Genomic DNA, 10,792 nt, shown 5'->3' with positions numbered 1-10,792 from the left:
AGTAGGACCATTTTTTGTTCTATTGTTCTTATTTTAAATGTGTGTAGTTCAGTCCTTGAGCTGTTCTTGTCTATTGATGTTCTGTATTATGTAATGTTTTGTGTGGACCCCAGGAAGAGTAGCTGCCTCTTCAGCAACAGCTAATGGGGATCCTAATCACAACAAAAAAACAGTTAGAAAAGTAGAGGATGGTGACCAACGGGTGAGGGAGCCTGAGAGGATCCCTGTGAGTATTGGGCCAGTACAGAGTAACCCAAACAGTTTGTGCTTTAGTGGTTGACTACTTGGCATTTATTGCTATGGTAATTACTGCACAGATGGAAAGGAAATCCCAGAAGACTGATTTGGTGGTAGAAGCAGCAGACTTTTTGGGTGTTGAGATTTTAGTGCAGAAGAACTACAGGGGGGTTTGAGACAAGGGGTTCCAGCTTCCCAGGGTGACGGCCTGGTGTAGGATGTTTGGGCCAAAGTAGTGTGAAGGGGTGGTGGGTTTGTTGGGGATAGTGGTGTATATCTAGGGGTAGATGGTGGTGCAATTAATTTTTTCCCCCAATTTCACTTTTTGTGAACAAAATGTGCAATTCACACCCCGACCTGTGAACGGCAGCAATATGCAACAAAGCTTCTAGTCTGCCGGAAAACCACTCATTACGGTACTTTTCCACTTCCTTTTTCTAAGGCGCCTTTAGAAGAAAATTGTGACTCGGCTGTTTGGCCGAATAAAAACTCCCGTTTGGTCGTCACAATCTTAAAGGTGAGATTCGAATAAGATATGAAAATGTATGAACATGTCATGTTTACAATGATGTTTAGGGTAAACAATGTGAAATGTACTCGAGTGAATGTTACTGCCACCGCCGTTAGCTTAGCAGATTGCTATCTGCCACCTGGTTAACGAGTTAGCAAGCATGCTGGTTAGCTTGCCATAGTGTCCATATGGAAACAGAACGTAGTTACGCTCAATCGTTGATGTCACCTTACTAGATTTGGGTGTTGTGAAATGTTTGGCTAGCTAACTAGGTCGCCTGCTGATATAATGTTAACGTTAGCAAGCTTAGGCTAGACTATTGTAGATAACGACGTTAGCTATAACTTGTACATTGCATTCTCTTCATGATGATTACTTATGCAAATAGTCTATCGATGTCAGTTTCTTAGCAATCCAATGGTTATGTGTCCTGGGTCCGTGATGACTAGGCCACTGCGCATACTGAAATGCCTGTCTAATGTTAGTGCATTGATGAGTGAAAACAGTGCTATTCTTTGACATTGTCTGAGACCCTGCGGCCTAGGTTACTAAACGTATCATCTACTTGCGTATGTACACCAAATTTCTATCTAATATACATAGTATAAGGTAACTAGATATTGTTCAAATCTGCGTTTCATTTTAAATGTTTACAACATCTGCCCTAACCTCAGACCATGGCGAAGTTCCATGCCCCTGAGATCCAGGACAATCCCTCTGGATGGGGTCCCTGTGCTGTCCCTGAGAAGTTTAAAGACATGCCCTACCAGCCCTTTAGCAAAGGAGACCGTCTGGGAAAGGTTGGTCTTCCTCTGCTGCCTTTCACCTTTAAATATAAACAGCAGTTTGCCCTGCTTCAAGAGGAGGACATTAGGCTGATTGATTTACTTTTCTGTGCAGGTGGCTGATTGGACAGGAGCAACCTACCAGGACAAGAGATACACAAGTGGGTTAAATTGTATTGTAGGATTCACGATAATAACATGATATGGTGTAAACATAATCCAGAATATATTGCCTATTGTACGTCTATATTCAATATTGATTTTGAGGTATTTCAGACTATGGATGCCATCATTTGACATTTGGTTGTATGTTTTGACAGACAAGTATTCATCTCAGTTTGGGGGTGGTAGTCAGTATGCCTACTTCCATGAGGAGGACGAGACTAGCTTCCAGCTGGTGGACACTGCCAAGACGCAGAAGACTGCCTACCAGAGGAACCGCATGAGGTTTGCTCAGGTACAAGACTAATCTGCTCGACCACACACACAGTATCCCAAAAAGGCTTTTCTGTGTAACCTTTTCTATAACAGGATGTTTTGTTCTGTTTTTACAGAGGAATCTGCGCAGGGACAAGGACCGCAGGAACCTGACCCAGTTCAATATGCAGACCCTGCCAAAGAGTGCCAAGCAGAAGGAGAGGTAAGCTGCCTGCAGTTGTTTAGCCAATCCACTGCTGATGTGGCTTTCTAAATGTTGTTCTCTGGTTTTCTCTATAACTGTCTAATCTCATGTGGCTTTCTAAAACACATGTTCTCTGGTTTTCTCTATAACTGTCTAATCTCATATGGCTCTGTCCAGGGATCGCATGCGCCTACAGAAAAAGTTCCAGAAGCAGTTTGGCGTGCGTCAGAAGTGGGACCAGAAATCCCAGGTATGGGAAGATCAACAATGCATGTGGATTGTTTTATCAGTGCACCTCCGGACATCTGAATCGTATTGTGATACTCCTCAGATAACATCTGATGTAGTCATATGAAGTTTCTGGCAACTGTCTTCCCAAACACCTGCTAACGCTACCATACGTTCCTGTCTCTCCTCCCTCCCCTTTCCCTTTCCCCCCTCATACCTTTCATTTCAAGGCCCAGTTGAAACCCCGGGACTCGTCGGTGGAGGTCCGGAGTGACTGGGAGGTGAAGGAGGAGATGGACTTCCCCAGGCTGATGAAGATGAGATACATGGAGGTGGAAGACCCCACTGACATGTGAGTGACTTATTAACACTGCATCTGTGCTCAATCCAGGGGAGAACGACTGCGCCCTCGCATTGAGTTCAAGTTGATGGACGACCGCCGTATTGCAGGCATTGTTTCCACAAAACAGTATCCCCAATTATAGTGAAAGGGGAAATGGTGCTCGTTGGTCAGTATTCGTAGATGTATATAAACAAAATATTCAAACACAATCATGGTATCAATAATGGCTTCTATTTCACCAGATGTATGTCCTTGAACCGATTATTTTAAAATCACAGACAAAGTTATAAGAATAATCTAGTTGCTAATGGAACCTCTCTCGGCCTTCAACTTGAGATACTCCATGAGAGGGAGCAGCACTGAGCTAGCCTTCAACGTCACTTCATAGAGTAGGTTTCCAACAACTCCTCTGTGTAAAAGGATGGTGACATGCTGAAATGACACTTCCTTATCATGAAATGCGCCACTGAGCATTCTCATAGGAAACAATAGAGTGATGTCATCGATGGCTTTGTCCATTTCTTCCCCAGTCTGTCTCAATCACACAGTTCAGAACAAAACCCAGTCTGAGTAACATGATGTTCAAGTTGCTTTTCACCTGCAATGAGTCTAGTCTGTTTTTACCCTTTTTGTTTCTACTGGAAGAAAATATATCCACGTAAAGTCAATTGATTTTCTTTCTCCCTCAGTGAGTGCTGTGGTGCATTGGAGTACTACGACAAGGCCTTCGACCGCGTCACCACTCGCAACGAGAAGCCTCTCAAGAGCATCAAGAGGATCTTTCACACAGTGACCACCACCGACGACCCTGTCATCCGCAAGGTACACCCTCTTAATTCCACACTTGTACAGTAAGCCAGAGCAACATAATATTGATTCAGTCCTTTTGTTGTTTTGTCTGCACATTCTTGTTCAGAACTAATGGTTTCACACATTTCAGAAACAAAAACAGGATTATTACAATGTCCACTGCCCTGTAGAGTGTTCTCTGCTCAGATGTAAAACCTTCCCTATACCTTCCTCTGCAGTTGGCTAAGACCCAGGGCAATGTGTTTGCCACCGATGCCATCCTGGCCACCCTGATGTGCTGCACGCGCTCAGTCAACTCCTGGGACATCATTGTGCAGAGAGTGGGCAACAAGCTCTTCTTTGACAAGAGAGACAACTCTGACTTTGGTGAGGCTTTCTCAAGTTAATCTATTCAGCTGTTGGTCCATCTCTGACTGGTCAAGGAAGTCTTGTTTACTAGTGAATCAGTAGTTATACCTTATATCAAACTCTCCTATAAGTCTTCTTGTTATAATGCCAATGTTTAGGGGTGAGTTTGGTTTTTTGTGCATTCGGCTCATCTAACCATCTAACTGTACATGTCAGATCTGTTGACGGTGAGTGAGACTGCCAACGAGCCACCACAGGATGAGGGCAACTCCTTCAACTCGCCCCGTAACCTGGCCATGGAGGCTACCTACATCAACCATAACTTCAGCCAGCAGTGTCTGCGCATGGTAAGACCACTACAATTATACACCAATGGACATGTCCAGTGACATTCCTTCAATGTGAGTGTGATGTGGCAAAAGTCCAAGCATTTCTGCCATTGTAAAGAATACATTTGAATTGGATGTTCATTATTTCAGTTCTAATAGGATGCTGTGTCTTTGTTTCCCCTCAGGGTGGGGAGAGGCACAAGTTCCCTAACCCCAACCCATTTGTAGAGGAGGACATAGACAAGAGTGAGGTGGCCTCTGTTGCCTACAGGTGAGTACTGACCCGTGCTGCTCTGTCATGCTGCTATCTCACTACTGCAGACCATCCACTCATTCAGACCATCTAATCACAGTTAGTTCATTCACATCTGTAAGAAGTCTTTAAAAAAATGTTTTGGTACTCCCTATAAATGGATCCATGTGATGTGTCCTGCTGGACTATGGGTTAGTGTTGAGGGGTGTAGCTGTGTAGACCTGTAAACTCACCTGTTTCTGTCTCAGGTACCGCCGCTGGAAGCTGGGGGAGGACATTGACCTGATTGTACGCTGTGAGCACGATGGAGTGATGACCGGGGCCAACGGAGAGGTGTCCTTCATCAACGTCAAGACCCTCAACGAGTGGGACTCCCGGGTAAGAGGAGGAACGAGTGATGACAGAAAAGACAGTACTAGATATTTGATGCTATCTCTGGGGATGAAATGCAGTGTTAACTTCCCCTCTAATGCTTAATGTTGTTGAATGTTTTGTTCTTGTCTTAAGCACTGTAATGGAGTGGACTGGCGTCAGAAGCTGGACTCTCAGAGAGGAGCTGTTCTGGCCACCGAGCTGAAGAACAACAGCTACAAACTGGCCCGCTGGACCTGCTGTGCCATGCTGGCTGGCTCAGAGTACCTCAAGCTAGGGTCAGTGCCCCTCCCCCCAAACACACATGTCAAGTGCGACTATACTGTTCACAGCAACCATTTTTCCCCTTCAAATTGTCCATAAATTCACTTGGTTATGACCTCCATCAGTTAAATCCCCTGCCCTCCCCTGTCTCCAGGTACGTGTCTCGTTATCACGCGAAGGACTCTGCGCGCCACGTGGTCCTGGGCACCCAGCAGTTCCAGCCCACTGAGTTTGCCAGCCAGATCAACTTGAGCATGGAGAACGCCTGGGGCATCCTCCGCTGCGTCATCGACATCTGCCGCAAGCTGGAGGAGGGCAAGTACCTCATCCTCAAGGACCCCAACAAGGTGAGCTCGGGACTGCTGACCATGGAGCAGAGCATGCCCTTGACTGTTTCTGTAGAGCGCTGCCAATGACTTGGAAGACTAGTACTTGTCTCTGCAACTTGTAGTTGATTTCCCCCATTGTCTTGACGGTGTCTGCACACAGAGCCCAAGAAATGTTAGTGTTCCTTACAGAGAGTCATTATCATCATTGTGTGCTTTTGCCAACAGCAAGTGATTCGGGTGTATAGCTTGCCTGATGGGACCTTCAGCTCAGATGAAGATGAGGAAGATGATGATGATGATGAAGAGGACGAGGAGGAGGAAGGTGAGGACTGCCACCATTGCACTATGCGGTACCTGTACTATGTTCACAGGGCATTTGGAAAGTATTCAGACCACTTCACTTTTCTAACATTTTGTTACATTACAGCCTTATTCTAAAATTAATTAACTGTTTTCCCTACACGCAATACCCCATAATGACAAAATCAGGTTTTTAGAATTATTTGCAAAAAAAATAAGCAATACCTTTTTAGTTATTCAGCGCATTTGGTATGAGACTCGAAATTGAGCTCAGGTGCATTCTGTTTCCATTGGGAAAAAAATGTATAAGAATAACAAATGATTAAAGAGCAGCAGTAAATCACAATAGCAGGGCTATATACAGGGAGTACTGGTGCAGGGGCACCGGTATTGAGGTAATATATACATGTAGGTAGAGTTATTATAGTGACTATGCATAGATAGTAACAGAGAGTAGCGGCAGCGTAGAAGGGGGGGGAGCAGCAATGCAAATAGTCTGGGTAGCCATTTGATTAGCTGTTCAGGAGTCTTATGGCTTGGAGGTAGAAGCTGTTTAGAAGCCTCTTGGACCTAGACTTGACGTTCCGGTACCGCTTGCCGTGCGGTAGCAGAGAGAATCGTCTATGACTAGGGTGGCTGGAGTCTTTGACAAAAGAAATTAGGGCCTTCCTCTGACACCGCCTGGTATAGAGGTCCTGGATGGCAAGAAGCTTGACCCCAGTGATGTACTGTGCCGTACGCACTACCCTCTGTAGTGCCTTGCGGTTGGAGGCCGAGCAGTTGCCATACCAGGTAGTGATGCAACCCGTCAGGATGCTCTCGATGGTGTAGCTGTAAACCCTTTTGAGGATCTGAGGACCCATGCCACATCTTTTCAGTCTCCTGAGGGGGAATAGGTTTTGTCGTGCCCTCTTCACGGCTGTCTTGGTGTGCTTGGACCATGTTAGTTTGTTTGTGATGTGAACGCCAAGGAACTTGCTCTCATCCTGCTCCACTACAACCCCGTCGATGAGAATGGTGGTGTGCTCGGTCCTACTTTTCCTGTAGTCTACAATCATCTCCTTTGTCTTGATAACGTAGAGGGAGTGGTTATTGTCCTTGCACCACACGGTCAGGTCTCTGACCTCCCTATAGTCTGTCTCATCATTGACAGTGATCAGGCCTCCACTGTTGTCATCGGCAAACTTAATGATGGTGTTGGAGTTTTGCCTGGCCGTGCAGTCATGAGTGAACAGGGAGTTGAGGATTGAGGATCAGTGTGGCGGATGTTTTGTTACCTACCCTTACCACCCGTGGGCGGCCCGTCAGGAACTCCAGGATCGGGTTGCAGAGGGAGGTGTTTAGTCCCAGGGTTCTTAGCTTAGTGATGAGCTTTGAGGGCGCTATGGTGTTGAACGCTGAGCTGTAGTCAATGAATAGCATTCTCGCATAGGTGTTCCTTTAGTCCAGGTGTGAAAGGGCAGTGGAGTGCAGTAGAGTTTGCATCTGTGGATCTGTTGGGGCGGTATGCATATTGGATTGGGTCTAGGGTTTCTGGGATAATGGAGTTGTGAGCCATGACCAGCCTTTTAAAGCATTTCATGGCTACAGACGTGAGTGCTACGGGTCGGTAGTCATTTAAGCAGGTTACCTTAGTGTCCTTGAGCATATGGACTATGGTGGTCTGCTTGAAACATGTTGGTATTACAGACTCAGACAGGGAGAGGTTTAAAATGTCAGTGAAGACACTTGCCAGTTGGTCAGCTCATGCTCGGAGTACACGTCCTGGTAATCCATCTGGCCTTGTGAATGTTGACCTGTTTAAAGGTCTTCCTCACATCAGCTGCGGAGCGCGTGATCACAAAGTCGTCCAAAACAGCTGATGCTCACATGCATGTTTCAGTGTTACTTGCTTCAAAGCGAGCATTGAAGTTATTTAGCTTATCTGGTAGGCCTGTGTCATCATCCTTGAGATGTTTCTACAACTTGATGGGAGTGCACCTGTGGTAAATTATTTAGATATAATTAGGAAAGGCACACATGTCTATATAGGGTCCCACAGTTGACAGGATGTCAGAGCAAAAACCAAGCCATGAGGTCGAAGGAATTGTCCGTAGAGCTCCGAGACAGGATTGTGTCGAGGCACAGATCTGGGGAAGGATACCTAAAAATGTCTGCAGCATTGAAGTTCCGCAAGAACACAGTGGTCTCCATCAGTCTTAAATGGAAGACGTTTGAAACCACCAGACTCTTCCTAGAGCTGGCCGCCCGGCCAAACTGAGCAATCGGGGGACATGTGCCTTGATCAGGGAGGTGACCAAGAACCCACTCTGACAGAGCTACGGAGTTCCTCTGTGGAGATGGAAGAACCTTCCAGAAGGACAACCATCTCTGCAGCACTTGTGGTGGTTCATTTCTTTACTATCAAATGAGGAGAGACAAACTTATCACACAAGTCAGAGTTATACTTAAACTAAATATTTAATAGTGAGAGCTTTGCAATAGCATTGGCTGGTCGACACATTATCATCTCTGATGATCCGTTGAGAGCGCCGATACAAAAGTACAAAGGTCTTTTATAGCCAAGATACACCCCTTTCAACCTACATGACGAAGAACAGATATATAGAATGGGTCACAAAGTTAAGATTTGTATGAAAGATACTTTTAATACATAGCAGACAGTATCTGCTGTGTCAACAGTTTTCATTGTATAGACCAGTGTCTGGCCCTCCGACTCCAAACTGGAACCATCTCTCCCTGGTACGGTATAGAACAGAAACATTAACTCATGCTCTTTAGGTTTTATCACCCAAAAGACATGGTAAATCTCCTGTCAGTGTTATTCCTCAGTAGAACACACACACAATAGTTAACAATACTCTATTCTGTTGCATAAAACAACAACATTTGATGCAATAAAAGTATTATAACATAATCTTGCAATTTTTCCTCTCACACACTACCAATCAGGCTTTTATGGCCAGAAGGAAGGCACTCCTCAGTAAAAGGCACATGAAAGCTGACTGAGTTTGCCAAAAGGCACCTAAAGACTCTCAGACCATATGACACAAGATTCTCTGGTCTGATTTAACTATTTAGCCTGAATGCCAAGCGTCACGTCTGGAGGAAACCAGGCACCGCTCATCAACTGACCAGTACCATCCCTACAGTGAAGCATGGTGGTAGCAGCATCATGCTGTGGGGATGTTTTTCTGGGCAGGAACTGGTAGACTAGTCAGGATCGAGGGAAAGATGAACAGAGCAATGTACAGAACCTGCTCCAGAGTGCTCAGGACCTCAGACTGGGAAAAAGGTTCACCTTCTAACAGGACAGCGACCCTAAGCACACAGCCAAGACAACGCAGGAGTGGCTTCGGGACAACTTTCTGAATGTCCTTGAGTGGCCCAGCAAGAGCCTGGACTTGAACCTGATCGAAAGTCTAGAGACCTGAAAATAGCTGTGTAGTGATGCTCCCCATCCAACCTGACAGAGCTTGAGAGGATCTGCAGAGAAATGGGAGAAACTCCCCAAATGCAGGTGTGCCAAGCTTGTAGCGTCATACTCAAAGCTGTAATCGCTGCCAAAGGTACTGAGTGAAAGGTCAGAACAGTTATGTACATGTGAAATTCCAGTTTATTTTTGATAAATTTGCAAAAATGTCTAAAGCTGTTTTTGCTTTGTCATTATGGGGTGTAGATTGAGGGGAAATTATGTTACAGCCTTATTCTAAAATGGATTACAATGTGGAAAAGTGGAGGTCTGAATACTTTCCCAAAGCACTGTATATATTACAATGTGTCAAAGCGGAGGTCTGAATACTTTCCCACAGCACTGTATATATTACAATGTGTCAAAGCGGAGGTCTGAATACTTTCCCACAGCACTGTATATATTACAATGTGTCAAAGCGGAGGTCTGAATACTTTCCCACAGCACTGTATATATTACAATGTGTCAAAGCGGAGGTCTGAATACTTTCCCACAGCACTGTATATATTACAATGTGTCAAAGCGGAGGTCTGAATACTTTCCCACAGCACTGTATATATTACAATCTGGAAAAGCGGAGGTCTGAATACTTTCCCAAAGCACTGTATATATTACAATCTGGAAAAGCGGAGGTCTGAATACTTTCCCAAAGCACTGTATATATTACAATGTGTCAAAGCGGAGGTCTGAATACTTTCCCACAGCACTGTATATATTACAATGTGTGGGCAGTGGTCTCTGAACATTTATGTGATTGTATTCTAATGGTTTGTAAGTAATGTGATTAATAGTTGAGGTTTTGTACAATACATTTTGCATGTTCTGAATGACGTATGTTTACTGGTTTTAAAGTCCTTTTCTCTCCCCCTTATTTCTCTCTACTCCCTGTCCTCTTTTTCTAGATGAACAAGAACCCTAAGGTGTGGCAATTGCGCTAGTGACCAGGTGGCCTGCATCACACACAAAATACTCCCTCGTTACATTCAAATAAAGATCTGACAAACTGGCTCTTGTTTCCATTTATTTTGTATTTTCTCTTACTAAAAGGAGAGATCATTATTTTCTTACTGAAAAATAATCACTAAGCAGGCATGCGTCATCAAAATGAGTCATGATGAGGATTCCTATTCTGCTCATCTGTGAAGTGTATATATTGTTGATAGTAATTGAGTATTCTGGTATATTTAGATACTTGATCTTTCTGTATAAAGGTTGAGTGAATGGTTAGTTGGTGAGCAGAGCTACATAAATTTGACTGCTGATCTATGTCCAAGATTACTTCTGAAGGGGGTTAAACCAAGGCCTCATACCTTTTTAAAGGGTTAATAAATTGTGTTACGATAACACAGTCTCCTAAAGAGGAGACCTTAAAGTTTAACACCTGTTTTGAGTGTTGTGCCCTTCAGACACTATCAGAAGGCGGAAACCGCCTACGCTCAGACTCCTGTCTGGGCCCCACCGTGGCTGAGGCTCTGAGAACACAAGGCTACTGCAGGCCTGATGAAGACAGACACCTGTCAGAAGATGCTTGGACTCGTTCACCTTGTTATGACCCTATACTTATGATGGAAGGTCAAGTTTTGGTCAAA

General features: G+C 44.7%; 1 protein-coding gene across 2 annotated transcripts; it reads left to right on the top strand.

Moving 5' to 3' along the window:
* The first annotated feature begins 643 nt into the window (after nt 1-643).
* LOC129833468 (eukaryotic translation initiation factor 3 subunit D) lies at nt 644-10,209 on the top strand. 2 transcript variants are annotated; one of them, XM_055898097.1, is made up of 16 exons: nt 644-754; nt 1,423-1,548; nt 1,649-1,694; nt 1,854-1,990; nt 2,088-2,173; nt 2,333-2,405; nt 2,620-2,735; nt 3,416-3,548; nt 3,755-3,902; nt 4,101-4,231; nt 4,399-4,484; nt 4,715-4,844; nt 4,974-5,116; nt 5,257-5,449; nt 5,657-5,753; nt 10,106-10,209. In XM_055898097.1, exons 2-16 carry the CDS (start codon nt 1,426-1,428, stop codon nt 10,120-10,122), a joined length of 1,659 nt encoding a protein of 552 aa, XP_055754072.1. In that variant the 5' UTR covers nt 644-754; nt 1,423-1,425; the 3' UTR covers nt 10,123-10,209. The 2 variants fall into 2 exon arrangements, with proteins under 2 accessions (XP_055754072.1, XP_055754071.1); XM_055898096.1 differs by having other exon boundaries at nt 2,614-2,735.
* The last annotated feature ends 583 nt before the right edge of the window (nt 10,210-10,792 follow it).

This window comes from Salvelinus fontinalis, chromosome 34 (assembly GCF_029448725.1).
Source record: "Salvelinus fontinalis isolate EN_2023a chromosome 34, ASM2944872v1, whole genome shotgun sequence".
In the NCBI taxonomy this organism is placed as follows: Eukaryota; Metazoa; Chordata; class Actinopteri; order Salmoniformes; family Salmonidae; genus Salvelinus; species Salvelinus fontinalis.
The sequence above is the reverse complement of the archived record's forward strand: the minus strand, read 5'-3'. Positions and strand labels throughout refer to the sequence as shown.